The sequence below is a fragment of the Grus americana genome, chromosome 21, assembly GCF_028858705.1.
Source record: "Grus americana isolate bGruAme1 chromosome 21, bGruAme1.mat, whole genome shotgun sequence".
Classification (NCBI taxonomy): Eukaryota; Metazoa; Chordata; class Aves; order Gruiformes; family Gruidae; genus Grus; species Grus americana.
Window position 1 is genome coordinate 8,361,912 of NC_072872.1, and position 17,057 is coordinate 8,378,968.

General features: G+C 48.1%; 1 protein-coding gene across 3 annotated transcripts in view; it reads left to right on the plus strand.

Moving 5' to 3' along the window:
* The window catches only part of PRDM16 (PR/SET domain 16), a 346,792-nt gene extending 330,540 nt beyond the window's left edge, over positions 1–16,252 (plus strand). For 2 of the 3 annotated variants that reach the window (XM_054801016.1, XM_054801017.1), the window contains exons 13-17: positions 3,267–3,436; positions 4,233–4,407; positions 5,579–5,809; positions 6,792–6,966; positions 9,542–16,252. In XM_054801016.1, coding sequence (XP_054656991.1) covers positions 3,267–3,436; positions 4,233–4,407; positions 5,579–5,809; positions 6,792–6,966; positions 9,542–9,676 — 886 coding nt within the window. In that variant the 3' untranslated portion in view covers positions 9,677–16,252. The remainder of the gene's footprint in view (positions 1–3,266; positions 3,437–4,232; positions 4,408–5,578; positions 5,810–6,791; positions 6,967–9,541) is intronic. The other variant, XM_054801018.1, reaches the window with a different exon arrangement.
* The last annotated feature ends 805 nt before the right edge of the window (positions 16,253–17,057 follow it).

The following is a 17,057-nucleotide window of genomic DNA, read 5'->3' on the forward strand; positions in this document are numbered from 1 at the left end:
GATTCCTCCTATAAAGATGTGCTTCCTGGCGTCTGTTTTGAATTTGTTTTTCTTTAATTTCCTTTTAGGCCCCCGTGTCCTGTTATCTGCATTAAGCTGAAACTAACCACTAAAGCTGACGTCTACCGTGTCGTTTAAGAGTGCACATAGTTCAATAAAAGTCTCTCCTTTCTCGTTTTCTTTTTTTTAAAATGCAGCCTACCTTCATCCCTGGTATAAATGCACTTGAGATTAAGGAGTTACTCAGAGGAAGAGCAGCTGTCTGTGTGGTTTATACTTTGTTTCTGCAGTTCTCTCTTTACAGCTCACGTTGATATCAAATAAGTGTAAAATTTTGCAAGTGCCGCCATGCTGTTGAGACTTCACAAAGCTCGTTATCAAATCCCTTGCTGTCACATTGGAAGGGTCACCAAACTCTCGTCGTCATACAGCGATTAGCTCAGTTACTCGTTCTTACCTGACCGGGTTTTGCTGTCGATTTTCGGGCTGTGTTACACCAGGTATCTGAGTTCCCTCGAGCTCTGAGGATCGCCTGCCGTTCCTCGGAGCTCCCGAGTTCCAGCTTGGGCTCGTTCTTAGCTATCCTTCACTCCCGATTTTTATTTTTTTAGCCCATTGGTGTGTTACTTTAAACTCATAAGGAAGAAACTTTACTAGCGTTTTGTCAGTGTGTTTACAAAGCAAATACCGCTGCTTTTGAGTTTTATTCTTCTCCTGCCTCTGCGTTCACCTCTTCCCTGAATTTAAGCTGGTTCCTCTGTCTGGGTCATTTATTTAGATTAAAACCAGCAGAGATCCAAGTACCGGCCCCTCTGGGACCACAAATAATACAGTACGTCTCCCTCATCCCTTTGCTTTCAGACATCAGCTATTGCTCCTCTCGAATGCCCCTCTGTTTTCTATTTTTTTAACAAGCTCTTTGTCCTTTCTCCGTACCCTAACCTGCATCCCCATAGCTCATGGTTAGAGCGAGGACCTGTCAGAGGAAACTTTTCAAAGACTTCCTGAACATCTAAATAAATTGGCATACAGGAGGCCAGGTCGTTCTTGCCGTACGCATGCAAGCGCCGCCTTTGAACTCCCCTGAGCTGCTCGTGTGAGTAATGGAGGCGAGACCCGGCGTGGGTGCCCGGAGCAGCCATAAGCGCAGCGGCACCCCGAGCCCCGATGCCCCAGTTGTGCCAGGCAAACACCGAGAAAGAGAAAGGAGAGTTCGGCTTAGAAGGGCACGGAGCTGGTGGGGACAGGCAGGGAGTGAAACCCCTGGGCATCGGCAGAGACGAGGAGGGGGCTGGTGATACGATACAGGCAAAACTGCTTCTGAAAGTCCTCTGGAACAACAGGGGTGTCGGGGCGTTGGCTCCTTTGGACGTTTCAGTTTTCTGAAGTGCCGAACAGCAGAAGCTGCCGAAGCCTGGCAGCTCCTGAAATCAGATTCCTTGGTTGGTAGCAGACAGGAGGAGAATCAGAGCTGGAAATCTGTGCGTTTAACTCTCGGTACATAGGCTGTGCTGCTGCTTGCTGATGGTCAAATACCGTCTTGTTTTCTTTAGTTGTTCAATACATGTTTTTTGAAAAAATGAAAAAGTTTTGAAGGCTGAGAAGACTGGGCTTTAAAAAGAGATCTTTGCTTTCTTCCTAGGTTAATCATAATAAAGGTTCATTATTTGAAGTATCTTTATTCTTTTTGGTGATTTAACAGTAGGAAATTCAGAGACGGACATGGAATCCATAAACATTCAGGGAGAGAGTGTTTCATAAATGCATCTCTGCTATTTCCAAAAATAATACCAATTTATTTTTAGAGACCAAATAAAAATCACAGCTGTAGCACATCTGGAAATTGTGTCTGTGTTTCACAGCATAGATTTTTTACGCTCGCACCTCCTTCCCGCGTTTGAACCTGTTGTATTTGTAGAAAACAATACTATGTCCTTAGCGTCAAGGCAAATCCCGTTTCATACGCGAACGACACAGGCACAAGGTAAGTTCTGTGTGCCCTCGTCACAGACCGAGCTAACGACATTCCTAAAATGTGCACAAACGGACCACCGTCTTCATGCCTTACCAGGCTGCAGCTCAGCTCAGCGGGGCAAATTTTGCTGTCGGTTAGAGGAGCAGTTCTGCTAAAGCAAGCGGGTTTGTTCTGGACTTAGGAGGGCTTAGGAACAGTTTGGGTTTTGTCCCGTAAGTGTACAGGATTTGCAAAGGTCTGTAGCGGAGAAAGGATTCTACTTCTCCGGGGTTTTGGAAGTAGAGCCGTGAGGAAAGCAGCTTTGTGGAGGTACAAATGACGTATTTAAAGGGAGATCTAATGAGGGATTCAGGCGGATTCCGAGAGGAATTAGATTTTCTGTAGCTCTAGTACCGAAACCGTGGCTCAAAGCTGCCCTCTTCAGTCCATCGGCTGCCGCCTCCTGCGCTGGGAGAGAAGTGGAGGACGGAGTTCACAAAGCGCCACGGTTTAGCGAAGCCTTGTTTGTATTTGGAGGGAGTCTGAGTCCGGGGGGGTGGCAGCTTCCAACAGGCTTCCAGCACATCTGCCATGGGTCCTGCAGAGGCTGGTTTCAAAGAGGGAACATTTCTTCACTCAGCAGTTTCCCTAAGCGTTCTGGCTTGGCTCCGTCCGTTCCACATTTTTTCATCGTAAACCAGATATTCACTACATAGGAATAAATCTTACCCTGTTTGGAAACTACGGTGTATTTCTTGGGAGCTATTGTACTATAATAATCACCATAATTACCTTTAAAGGCATGCTGTCCTGCCTACATCTTGAGTACCACAAGGAATCTCACAACTAAATCTGGAGTTTTCTGTATGTCCAGATAACTGTGTCACATAGGGATATGCTAGCTAGTGCCTATTTTGTACATTGAAGCTCCCTTCTTTCTTTTCCTTCTGTCTTCTTTTTCCTCCCTCTACAGCCATATTTCACCTACTTCCCCTACAAAATGAGAAGGGCGGAAGAAATAAATTCACCTTTCTTATTTTTACATTCGTGTGTGGAAAAGTAATTATTTTGTTTAACATTCTTATTTGTTTGGACGGCTCACTTCTTAATTAATCGTAATCCTTTCTTTGTGCTCCTTGAATAACAATAATATCAGATTTGTCTGGAATGATTAATGCCTTGTGCTTCCCAGGTCCTCAGCTGTGTAAAGATTTATAGACCAACATTTTCTGGTTTTCTGATAGTCAGATTTTTCTTTTTCTTTTTTTTCCCCCTCACGTTGCACTCTTTGGCATTTGCTTCTATTTTTCAGGTGTAAATACTGTGACAGGTCATTCAGCATTTCCTCCAACCTCCAGCGGCACGTTCGAAACATCCATAACAAGGAGAAGCCATTCAAATGTCACCTGTGTAACCGATGCTTTGGGCAGCAGACCAACTTGGACCGACATCTGAAGAAACACGAACACGAGAATGTTCCAGGTAGGAACGGGCACAGCTGTGCGGTTCCGTGGGGCACGGGCGGGAGAAGACACCGTGGTCTGGTCTCTCTGGTCACCTGGGGAAGCCCTTATGGAAAGCACTGGTTCTTAAGGCTGAATATCATCAGGTAGCAAAAAACAAACGTCAGCTCCTCACACGGCCAGAGACGCTTTTACGCACTGTGCATAATTATAACACACACACGCGCTCAGGCACAGTACTTGGCCAGGTGTTACTTCTACATGCCCTGCTCCCATCCATAAAACAGCGATCGTGATGCTGACTTCCTGAGGCCTCTGTCCAGGGAGCGTAGCCTCACCTTGCGAGACCTCCTGGTCCAGCGCTGATGTGGCCAGGGCAAGCTCTACCGAGGGTTTTCAACCTGCAGTGCATTTGTAGGTGTGTGTGAAGTTCCAGAAGATAAATAGACTTTGCCTTAAGATAAAAACTGAAGGAAGAAATTCCTGTGCTGGAGCCAACTAAGTGATTTCCCAGCCTAGGAACAAAAATGTGTGGAAAAGTTACAGGCAAACAGCTATGCGACGTATAGTGCTTCTTAAATTGCATATACCATCCGTAAACGCTAAATTTCACCTACGTTTCTCTGTAGTTAAGTCTGGAAAACATGAGCTTCCTTTGGCAGCTTTGGTCCATGAGATGTCTCTTAAACGTTAAATCATTAATACCTAGTGAGAGGATTGTTGCGCGACGTTCCTCCTTTATGTTTCCTCTTAATAATAGCTTTGCCAATATCTGATTGTTTCTCCTGTTCTCTTTCCTTGTTTCTCTCTCCCAGTGAGCCAGCACTCTGGAGTCATTACAAACCACCTTGGGACCAGTGCCTCTTCCCCAAACTCAGAATCAGACAACCATGCACTTTTAGATGAAAAAGAGGATTCGTATTTCTCTGAAATCAGAAATTTTATTGCAAATAGTGAGATGAATCAAGCATCAACTTTAGCAGATAAAAGGTAGACAAGCAAATAAAATTACGTGATGACATGTATTGTTAACATGCTTGAAAGACCAGTCAGCCTCTGTCCTGCAGCACTTGATTTAAAACGCTCAAAAGAGAGAAATGTCAGAGTTTGGAAGGAACATGTGTTCGACTTCAAGCTCTAAGCCCAGCGTTAAGTCTTTTCAGAGATTGACTTAAGTCAGGAGGGCTGACAGAGAGAACCGCTAACGGTTGGAGGCCGGTGGGAGCAGGCGGTGGAGCACATCTCAAGAGAAGTTGTGCTAAGAGAAGGCGGGCACGCTGACTGCTGCAGTTGGCTCCAGTGCCTGTTCCGTCGCCAGTCAGAGAGTTCTGATTAAGGAAACCGGAGGCACCTCTTTTCTAGTCTATTTGTTTCCGATCTACCCACATCACAAGCCTGATTTCACCTGCTGCTGTCTGTTTTCACAAATAGCCATTTAATGCCAATACTAAGGTTTAGGTCCAAAACGTAAGTACAAGAAATCCACATGATGATGTGATCCACGTCAAGGACAGCAAGAAGTGTGGAAAGTGCTGATGTAAAATTTCTGGTGAAGATGCTAATCTTCTTTTATGTCACTTGGTGGCATCCTGTTGGGTTCCAAGTCCATAGCACTGGTGATCCCGCTCTCATTCTCTCAACGTAATTTAAAGCTGCCAGTTCTGTGGAGTCACTAGGTCCATATGGGCATGGATAGCAAAAGTAACACGAGAGAGAGTTCAGGCTGGCTGTTAGATTACACCGTGAGGAGGCGTCTTCCTTCTGGTTGCTCAAAGGGACATTGTTAGAATACAGTAGCACAGAGAAAGAGGAAGGCTGCTTGTCCCATGGATGTTATACTTTAAGAAATGGAAAACCATCGTTTAAATCCAGACTAGACAAAATTCTAGTTTAAAAAGCACTGGGGTTGGTATATACTCGACACGCTTATTAGCCCTTAAGACTCTGTGAAGGCTGATTTTCAAATGCCCAAAATGTATTGGTTTTCCTTTTCCTTGAAGTTTTAATGATAGGTATATGTATGTAAATATGTCTCTGCATTCATACATATGTATAAAATTCTCAAAGTCTTGCATTACAGTGAAAATGCATGACTTACGCATTTGGCTTTTTTTCTTTTTTTCTTTTCTTTCTTCTTCCCCACTTTGACCAAATATTTCAGGCCAGAACTCCAGGATATTGATGGCAATTCCCAGTGTCATGGATTAGCAAATGAGAAAACAGAAGATGTGGATGACGAAGATGAAGAACTGGAAGAGGAGGATGATGACAGCCTGACAGGGAAGTCACAGGATGAAACGGTATCACCCACCGCAGAGCCCCGAGGAGCATTTGAAGATGAAGAAGATGAAGAGCCCACATCTCTCACCATGAGCTTTGACCACACCCGAAGGTGAGGTGGGCCATGCCCTTTGAGAAGTCCAACGGGGCTCAGACTTCTGACCCCGTGTCGGTGGTAGATTGTGAGTGCTCTTGTTTTATTTTTCAAGCCATGTGTCATACCTCCAGTTTGATTTAAGCATTCACTTGAGAGATTCCATTTTCACCACGGTGGGGGACACGAAACAAGTGGACTGCAAGGAGAATCTGTGACAAGGTGTATAGCCAAGATTTGAGAAGTTCCTATCAGAACAGTTAGTCCAACACAGACAGCAGCATTTTCAGGGTACACGCGGTTCAGTGGATAATGTCTTTCTCTAAAACACTGGTCAGGGCAAAGGAAGAAGCCATATGTAATACAATCTGGTTTGTGCTGCTCGACCCATTTTAGTGGTAGCAAAATGTTGTTGGCTTCAAGTAGAGTTCTTGGAGCTCTGGGAAAAAGTGAAGTTTTTTTTTTCCCAGGTCAGGCCATGTCTAGACACCTTTAAAATTAAAGTTTGTTGCACACAGTATAGGCTTAGCTTTCTTTTTGCCTCAGTTTACCTCAGATTCCCAGTTACCGGTATTCGTAACAAATGTCCCCTGATGCAAAGTAGTATCTGACTTGATTTCAGTGCATCACTATTTTCACTGCAACTCAAAGAAAATGCAGCAGTGTTCTTCAGACATTGGTCCAGTGTCCAGCATGTCAAGGAGCGGACAGCAATTGGACATCTGCACACAGAAGACCAAAGTGAATCGTACCCACGCTGAATCACGAATATCTATAGCACTAATGCTCATTTGTGCATAGTCATGCTCTCCACTTTTTCTTTGCTCCTTGCATTTTGTGTCATTTTCGTGTTTGTCGTCTGCCAGTTCACGCATGTGGCTTGTGAGACCCCCATGGTATGTGCATGCAGGCACTGGGTTAGCAACACTCACTTTGGCTAGATGTGAACGGTGAGATGAGCTAACAACAGGTCAACCCCTTCCCCTGGTCATTGGTACAGGTGTATTGAGGAGGACGAAGCCGGCTTGTTAGATTTGGAGCAGATGCCGAATTTTGGGAAGGGGCTGGATCTTCGCAAAGCAGCCGAGGAAGCATTTGAAGTTAAAGATGTGTTTAATTCCACCTTAGACTCTGAGACAATAAAACAGACTCTGTACAGGCAGGCTAAAAACCAGGTAGGTATATGACAGAACATTTCATCTAGCTTGGCGCCAGCACGTACAATAGGATTAGCAAGCAGCTGGCCTCCTTTAGCTAAGGTTTCTTTTCCCCTTCCAGTGAGCAGGAATTCTAACTGTAGCACATGAATCATACGTAAACCGTGTCTTGTTGCAACTATACTGAAATAGAGGGGAAACGGAGCGGGCATCAGTTTTAGGCCACCAGCTCAATTTATCGTTTAGCCTGTGCTGAGAACATGCTTATATAGAAAGGTAGAGGCATCTGTCTGTTTTTATCTGTCTGTATAAATGTTTTTATAACTATTATTTATTTATACTTTGGGATGGGTCTGCAGTTGGCATATACTAAGAAACTCAAGGTTTGGTCTGCAGAAACACTAATAAAATATCCTTGGGTTTGATTATAAAAGGTGTAGTAGACAATAGTATTTCCAGGACTTGCAGTCCAGCAAGTCTGGAGGACTTCCTCATTTACCTCCCTGATTTCTAAAAGCAAACCATAAAATGGAACTCTGCCTTCTGAGCAAGACCCGTTCAGACCCGCCAAGAAACCTCAGAACGGCATCTCGGCACGTATTGGAGCTTTGAGGAAAATCTGGAGGTATGGGGCAGATCCCTTTGTGCTTGCTGCTTTTTCGTTAAACCAAAATACTCAGTCTGGTTTTATGAAGTTCATATCTTGATCCCTGCAAAAGGATTCTCACAAAAGAACTGTTGAATGAAGTGACATCACCGGACTGGACAGGAGACAGCATACTCGACCCTTCACGGGGGATGAGTACAGCTTGTTGCCCTTCAAGCAACAGAATTTGTCATTAAATGTATTTTAAGTGTCCAGCAAAGCAGTAGCTTAATGCCGTTGCCAAGCAGAACATGATTTTTGATTTGTCATCACCCAAAACTTGTGAAATTATTGTCCTCCTTCGTAGTAGATGGTAGTACTGAAGCTGGGGAGGGTCTGCTTGAAGATAGGACACAGCTTTTCTCTGGGTGAAACTACTTCAAACACAAGCCGCTTGCCTGATGCTTACATGTGTCCTGTTACTAATATGCCCAATGTACTAACTATTTAGGAGCAGCTTGCTCTTTTAAAGTTTGTACTACATCGTTTGGTCTAGCCTATGCTTGGATGGGGGGATATTTTTGCATTATGAAGCAATTTTGTAGCGTACGAGATGCAGGACTGGTTACGCTTGAATTACAGTAAGTAACTGAAATAATTTGAACCAACGCTTGTGCAGGAAATGTAATAGTAAAAGAGCATTTGTGTGAGCAGCACAGCACTCCTTTGTGGCTGTCCTCCTCTTAAGCAAATTCAGAAGCGTGCACTCCGTAACACTACAGAGCTGTACCTCTTCCAGCACGCACCCACAGTACATGAGTGTGTTGGCTTGACAAGTAGATCTGACTCTCAGCTTTTAAGAGGAGAGGCTGAAGCTGGATAACTGGTTCGTATTGCCACCGTTACAGTTGCATTACTAAGGGTGCTACTGTACTGAGCATGGCACTGATGTCCCGGATAATGTGGGGTCTTTGCTGCCCTGCAAAGGATTGTGTGTGGGCGGGTGCACCCTCAGGGTGAAGGAGAGGGCTTGATGGCCACAACTGCGTTGCAGAGTAGGAGCATCCATTCCACCAGCTAACGTAGACCGGGGAGGGTGGGGACCACGTTCTCCTCTGTTTCAGATCATGGGTGGCAATTACATTGGCTTTCACCTCCAGTGTGTGAGGTCATCATCTACCTAAGTCTTCACCTCACCTGTGTGGGCTGTGAAAGGACACAAAAGTGTATGAGACGAGTAGTCTTGGAACAGGGAGAGCGTGTAGGTTACAAAGAGGCAAGCTGATGGTTACGGAGAAAATAGAAGTCTCGATGCGTTTTTCTCAGCAGACACTTTCAACCATTTCACCGCAGCAGTAAATCTACCCCGACAAGAACACGTGAACACGCTGGTAATGCCAATGAGCCTTTCGTGCCTACGTTCCCAAATACCTACGTGTGGGTTTCTACAGGCACCGGCGAGCTCATGCCAAGCAGTGGGGCAAGACGGTTCGCCTGCTGCCCATCACTGCCTGTCGCGTTACAGCTAGCGTGGGTGCTGCCGCGCCATTTCTGCGGCGTGTGACCGGGCCCTAGTCTCGCTCAGCCACTTGCTTGTCTCTGGGCGTACTGTTTTTAAGAGCAAAACAAAGTAATTGGCATTGTGCATGGAGCTGCTTTCCCCTGAGAGCAGAGCCTAGGATCAGGCGTGTGGCTTTGTGACCAAGTGCAGGGCTGGCATGGACTGGATTTGGCCCTGTAAAAGCCAACGGGAACGGTGGCCTCTCCTGATTGACCGACAGCTGCCTATAAACTGCGGCAGGTTGGAGTGGTTGGAGTGATGGGTGTTGTCCTAGTGTGTGGATGTAAATTTAGACCTGCTGGCAAGGTTCTTAGCCCAGGCCAAAGGATGCTGGCTGTGCTACGTGTCCTCTATGGTTAGGTGGTGCTGTGCTTCACACGGTTTATTACAGCCTGTCCTGCGTGTGTATTCACACGTGTCCTCTGCATTACTCTTTTCTCCTCCAGGCTTATGCAATGATGCTGTCCCTGTCTGAGAACGCTCCCCTCCACACGTCCTCCCAGAACTCTCTGGGTGCTTGGTTGGACATGGCAGGAGCAGCTTCAGAGTCGGGGACCTTTAACCCCATCAACCACCTCTGAGAGGTCAACAAGGCACTGGCCAGAGTCCAAGCGAGGAGGCGGTGGTGCTGCAATTATCCTAGCAAAAATCCTAGCAAGCAGAAGATGGATGAGAGGGCCTCAGGGAGTCGTCTGGACTTTTGGCTGAGAAGGAAACCTGTTGCATCCGACCTACAAGTCCTGCATTTCTATCTATCCAGAGTTCGCATTTCTAATTTATCAGAATGAGCCTCTCCAAAACTGGATAACCCTGACGCAGCCCTAGGATTTCACAGTCTATAGGAATAGCATGAGCAAGACACGAATTGCAACAGTGCAATCAAATATTGGCCCCTCTCACAGTACAAAACAGTATCACTGAGCCAGTACAGCCTGCGTATAAATGAAAGCTTGAAACCGTTCGGTAGCATATCCTTTCAATTCCGCTGAGTAGTGAAGTAATAAGGAAAGAGCCAGGCGTGACCTATCCCTGGTGCAATTCTGACACGGTCACTGGAGTTATACCAGGGAAGGGTAAATTCAGCCCGTTTAACTGACCCCCAAAAGAATTTGAAATTATGTGCTCCCACAGAAATACCGTCCTATCCTTCGTTCCCAACAAAACGTAGTGGCAGAGGGCAAAGCCTCTCGAACGCGAGGCCACGTTGCCTGCAGCCATGGTACACCATGTGCAGCGTCCCGGTGGAGAGACCTTCAGCCTGGAGCTTTGCTGAGGTCGGGGCTACGGTTGTATCTTGCAAGTACGTGATTCACGGTCCTCGGCTGTGACCTGACTGCCCTTCTGTCTGTGCCTACGCTGCAAGGTTAAGAGGGCTTTCCATCTCTGCCGCTGCCCGCGAGCCCAAGCTGCTGCTTGAGCTTGAAGCACGCGGAGCGTTCCAGAAAAAGCCACGCTCAGCAAGTCTGCCGGGGAGGACCGGTGGCACGGACCCACGCTGGCCTGCGTGCCCTGCCGCCGAGCTGCTGAAAGTGCTCGGACTTCCCAGGCAGAGAGGTCCGGGGTCAGCCCTTACCTGGAGGGGCGTAGCTGTGTGCGAAAGCGGGCATGGCGGGCGAGCCTCGCCTTTACAGGGGCAATTCAGCCACATCTTGTGATCTGTCTCCCGGGGTTTTGTTAGAGTGACATCCTGTCAGTGGTGATAGTGTCTGGGAACTGTGGCAGAACTTTCTGACTCGTGCAGTTGTTTTGGTATGCTGGATGGTTGCTGATGCATCGCACACTGCTATTTGGCCTAGAATTTAAGTAGAAAGATTAGAATTTCCTTGCTGCAGCGACCTCAGGGGTACAGCCTCTATTCAAGCACATAGCTAAGAATCAAATTGTCTCTCTGACTCTAAAATTGCTCGCAGATATTTTATCAGTGATTTTAAATCGCTTCAAAGTCTCATCTTCTTTTACTGATGCAAATCGGCCTCCAGAAATACCGTGACGTTTACGCTGTTCTACATTGCAATTACAATCTGTAGCAGTGATTTTGCAGGCAAAGCTGAATTACAGAATAGTCAGGACAATAGTTAGACCTTGCAAAGGATGACATTGGCTACACAGATAAAGTTTAGAATGTGTGTCCTGTGAATTTTCGAATTACAGCATCTAAAAATTAGCCATGCCGAGGACTGGACTCCTGCCACTGAGTGAGAAGACGTGCCTCTGCATCTCGCCCATTGCCGTTCTGCATCGGCAACCTGCTGGGGTTCCCGAGGTGCCCCGGCAGGCTGGCTGCGTAAAGATTGCACCCAAAGCCCGCGAAGTCGAGAGGAACTTTTCCCATTAATTCCAGCATATTTTAGTGCCGGGTGTGCTTCTAGTAAGTGTTGTGTCGGGTAATGACTGCGTGCAGAACTGGGTTAATGGCCGATTTCAGAGAAACAGCACACAGTGGTCAGTGTATCTGCCTGTAAATACTTGACACGCGTAGCCCCTCCGCCCGCGTGGCGTGGGAAAGGACAGACGGAGGCTTCTGTGCCAGTCCAGTGTGGAGAAACATCGGCAAAGCCTCGTTCCAGCATGCTAAAACAAGGAAACAGCTACTCAAATAAAGCGGAGGTTGTGGTAGGAATGATACCTTTGCAATTCACTCTTTGCACCCAAGAGCACGCGCGAGGCTGTTTTCAGCTAGCCAGGAGCCTCAGACTGTCCAAGGAGGAAAGCATCTAGGGTAGCTTTGGTATGGAAGGAACTCAACGTAAATCAGCAGCATTAGCATATTTTCCCAGAAAATTTACCCTTCTTTTTGGTTTTCCGCAACACCCTGTGAAAGTGCCCAAGGCTCTGAGACCAACAGTCAGTGTAACCCGAACTGCTTCATATATTTGCACAAAGCTCTTGGGTAAACGGAGCCCAGGAACTGACGCCGTCAAAAGAAACCAGGCTCTGCGAAGGAGATGGGACGGTCCCGTCCCAGCACATCTGCCTCTGCTGCTGCTGCAGTACAGCCCTGCCCAGGCGCTTGGCCTTTAAATTATTCCCACAGGGGCCAACTGAAAATAATAAAAGAATTGTTTCTTTTCCTGATGGAATTTATTTTAATCTGTATATAACTTGTAATTTTTTGCTAATTCTTTTCTTATTTTATTTCTTCCTTAACAGTATTTTTTGCATTAGATATCATTATTGTGAAGAAATAATGTTAATATAAGTATGTAGTGAAGGACCAAAATTGTGTAATTAAGGTTGTATGTTGTACGATTGATAACCAGGGAGTAGGAAGATTTTGTCCATGTGCCAAACGACCCTGATCAATCCTGCTAGTCTCGCTGCCGATTCTCCAGACAATCATAGGTTTTGTTCCATTTGCCTTGAAGCGACCGTTGCAGTAGACGAGGGTTTCTATTTATTTCCTTGGAAATGCCGCTCGGAAAGCAAACGCCGCCTCCACCAGAAGCGCGCAGCCCTTCCCACGCGCCCTTCCGCCCAGCACGGCGAGCCGGGCTCTGCAGGGCCAGCAAGGTGCCGGCTAAAGACCCGGGAGCCCTCGGGTGCAGCCGGGGGGGCCGGCAAGCGATGCCACCACACCGGCAAGCGATGCCACCATGCCGCATGTCCCACCGGCAGCCCCCGCCGGCCCTGAGGTGCAGACCCGGGAGCTGAGGGACACGGTGCCTCCTCCGGGCACCGCAGCCCTGGGAGGGAGCAGCCGACAGAGCCGGGGGCCAGCGGGCGACTCTGCCGAGGGGATGCGGCGCGGCCGAGCTGGCGGCAGTGCTGGTCCTTGGCAGACTCGCTCTTTGCCGCAGCAGGGATGCGCGTCCGTGCCCTGCCCCGGGAAAGCCTCCGGCTCAGCAGCCCTGACCTGCAACCGGCTGCCGGCCTCGCTCCTCGGCGCACGCAGAGAGACTCGTCCAGCGAGCGCTCGGGGGCCGGTGGCCTGTCCCCGTCAGCACGGCCCGGGGAAGCACTTGGCCCCCGTGGGACTGTCCAGTCCTGCAGGTTCCCTGGTCCTGCTCCAGGAGAGCACGGAGACGTAACCTGGCCTGAAGCACGGGCACAGATCGGTCCTGTCCCGTTACAGCACGGAAGCCTGAGCGGCAGCTCCGTGGCTCCCGGTGTCTGCTTGGGGGAAACCGTCTGAGCATCTTTCCGATAGGGACTGCAGCACCGTCTGCCTTGTCGGAACAAGGTCTGTGGGTAACAGTAAGTGTTGGCGTGCTCTGACCCGATGCTTTGTTCACCGTTGAAGCAATCTTTGACGAGGTCGACATCACGCTCCTCGGCGCGAGGAGGTGACGGCAGCCGAGGGCGCAGCAGTGAGCTGGTCTCCAAAATGTGGGCCGAGTACTGAGAAATGCAGATGTTCCTGTGGGGATTTATTTGGGGTATATATGGTCTTCCCTTCGGTATCTCAGCCCTCCTGTCCGTTGCGTTGTTTCTTCAGGAGCAGTTTGTCCACAGCTCCTGACTCTGAGCCTGCGCGGCCGCTGTCTCCCTCGCGGGGCTGTTCGTGCTCCCCTGGCTCTGCGGGAGCGAGGGCTCCTCGCGCGGCGTGGTGCTGGCGGGGACGGGGAGGTACAATCCAGCCAGGGATTAAGGACGTTAAAAATAGAGTTTTTGAAATCATGAAATGATTTTCTTTTTTTCTTTTCTAATTCACTTTTCTCCCCGTTTTCTCTAGCTAGTGTCTCTGTTTGTTGTAGGATCTCCCGACTCCTCTAATTTAGCACTGATGACAAGTTTTAATTTTTCCACCGTTAAATAAACAGAAAGCCTCGCTGAATATTTATCCCGTAGCTTTCATTCAATTGCACTTGAAATGTGTTGCAACTCCTAGCAGATGCCGAGGTTTGGATTTGCGGTTGTTGGCAAAAGCAATCCCGTATTTTGAAGGCTGTTTCTGTCCCGAGAGGCGCGCGTGGCGGGGAAGGTGCTGCCGTCAGGGCGCAGCTTGCTCCCCAGCGTTGGCGGTGGGAAACGTCGGGGGCCCCTGGGCTTCTGTGGGCCGCGGAGCTGCCGTGCTCGAGGGCGTGCGATGCCACGCGATGTGCTCGGGAGCCGTGCCCCGGGTGCGGCGAGGGATGGGAACGTGGCCTGCTGTGTGTTCGAAAGCCAGGGCACCGCTCGAGGTGGGATTTAAACCGAGAATATTTGTGTAGGATCTATTTATTAAAAGTGTTTTCACATCTCGTAGCCATATTGCCACAACAGCAAGGAGGAGAGAAGGGGAGAAGCCCTGTGGGTGTTCGGTATAACGGGATAACGTTGGCAGCAGCCGGTTGGCAGCCCCGGCCGTTCCCGCCTGTTCGGCGCTGCTGACGCGAAGCTGCACCGAGAAGGGCCCTTGCTTCTCCCGAATGCGACTTTGACCACAGAGCGAGCTGGTTACGGAGGAGAACGTAGGTCTGATGCGTGTGCTTTCCCTCTCTCTCGCCTGCTCAGAGACCGGCAGGCGGTCCCGCTGCGAATCTCCCGTGCAGGAAGCTGAAGGTGCTGAGCGCGGGGTGCGCCGGGTTGTCCCGCGGGTCGGCAGCGCCTGGTTTGCTGTTCGGTGCGCGGGGGTGTTGTGCTGGGCAGCTGGCTGCTCCGGGCGCGGGCCTTGGAAACGGAGCCCGTGCCGGCCGGGTCCTGTGCTTCGCGGGTCGCCGCGGGAGCGAGGAGATGCGCGGGGCTGCGCGGGAGCAGCCGAGTGCCGGCAGCAAAGCCAAACCGAGCAGGGCTCGACAGCTAAACGCGAGCCGCGGTCGCTCACCTGCGTTCCAGGCCAGAACGCAAAGCTCGGCTTCTGCCTTGCTTAAAACAGACTAGTGGAAGCTTTCGATCTCTCCCTAATCAGCACTTAGACTTTCAATAGGCGTTCTTGAAAACGGCTTCTGTTTCACTTCATACGAAGCATTTCGAAAAGCACTTGCACAATGACGTGAACGTGTTTAGACTCTAAGCATCAAAGCACTGGATTGTGAGCCCCCCTCCCCTCAGCCGATTTCAATCTACTGACTGACATTCGATTTTTACGTGCTGTATTTTGTGTGTGTGTGTGTGGCGGGGGAAGGGGGGAGCATCACGGTGTAGGAACCTGCCCGTTCCTGCCCGCTGGCAGACGGGCAGGGAGCGACGCGGTCCGCTCGCATCAGCGCTGGTAACATAAGGGCAAAAACCTCTGCTCCTAGACGATGGTCAGTAGTGTGTTCACAAAGCCATGAAACTTTTCCTTTGTAGTGTTGAGTGATACTGTGATTAAAATGTTATTGAATGATTCCAAGATTATTTTTTCTCTTTCTTCTGTCGTTAATTCTTATTACCACTTTGGAAAAAGAATGAAAAAGAAAAAAAAGGCAGCTTTGATTTCCAAATGTGCAATTCACATGTGAACAAAGTAATTCTGAAAGTAATTCTCAATGTATTTTACATTCTCGTTGCTCTCTTCAAAGCAAGAGATGTTTTGCCCTGATGTCATTTCCAGCCTGCAGAAGATGTAATTTAAAACATATATATATTGTGCTTGCAAGAATCATAAATCTGTGCATCCTATGTCATTCCTTTTCCCATTGTTACAATACAGATATGATTTAGTTTGGGTTTTTTTTCTTTAGAACTGTATAGTGTTTTTTTAAATCAATTGTAAATGTCTGGTTTTCATATAATGTTTAAAAAACATTGAGAAAGAGGATGGTGCTTGTTCCATATCATTCTTGATTGTATATTGCTTCTGTTATGTTTATAAGTAAACTGTGCATGACTTGTGTTTAGCAGTCATTATTGTGTCTGTTTGTGAAATTTTTATTAAAAAGAAAAAAATTCCGTAGATGCACTTATTGTATATGTGATTAGATTTTGCGTCTGAGGCTAGAAGCCTTGAACTGCCAAGGAAGAGGAAAAAAAAAAAAAGTGTTGGCAGTTATTAATTAATATGAAATCGCTTTGTTGGGAGCATAATGAAATAAAAGATATGAAGTGTAGAAAATAATTAAAAAGCGATTTTACAAATTTCATTTTGATGCTTGTGATAAAAGACAAATGTACTTGTGTAGAGAAATTCCTTTAAAATAATGAATAGAAAAAGCTGATTTTGAGGTTAATGCTGTAGAATAGGAATGTATACCAAATGTAATCTTTCCAATGCTACAATGAATTTATACATGAGATTGATATGCAATAAACCTGTGTGCTTTTATAAGCAATGGTCCTGTGAGCTTTTTTACTGGAAGAACAGTAGAGACACAACATCACGCGCAGTACCGGGGTGTTGGGACGGGTTTCTGTCTTTGCTGGAAGGTAAGTTGTCAAGGCGTAGTTCGGACGAGCAAGCCCAGGAATTGGGGGGCACGCAATAGAATAGGAACTCGTACAGGAGCGGTTTGAGGGTGTTTGACAGGAAAAAACAGTCTGATGAGAAACTGCATTTCAGGATTGTTATAGTCTGCAAAAATAACGGCTTTTATTCCTCCCCGTCCCAAACGGCCCGTTCAGGTACAGCAGGCAGCTGGTCCTGCGCCATCCGTGCCGCTCGCGACGCAGCGCGTCCTCCCGGAGAGCCAGGAGGGGCCCCGCGGCTCGTCCCACCCTCCTGCTGCCCAGCGAGTTCTTTGATTTTCTCGGCTGCTGATTTCCAGGGCAGGTGCGGGGGGGGAGCCAGCAGCCCTGGTTGGTGTGGCAGCACCATCACGGTCTCGTCTGAGGGCTTCGAAAAATTTGACGATGGACATCTCTCCTTGCTGCCGAGGTCCCGGAGGACCGGGCAGCGCTACTGAGCCAGGCCTGCATCCTGCTGGAGGGACGCGTCGTTCTCGCTGGGAAGTTTCCGTGGGGAAGAGCGAGAACGTTCTGGGGTGAGGGAACGGGTTAGGACAAAGAACGAGCGAGCTATCTAAAAATGTCAAGAATATTTCCTTTCACGACTCCGAGCTGAGAGTCAGCGAACTATCTAGTGATAGCGGTCAGATGTTTCAGCGGGGGCCCTGGGAGCAAAAA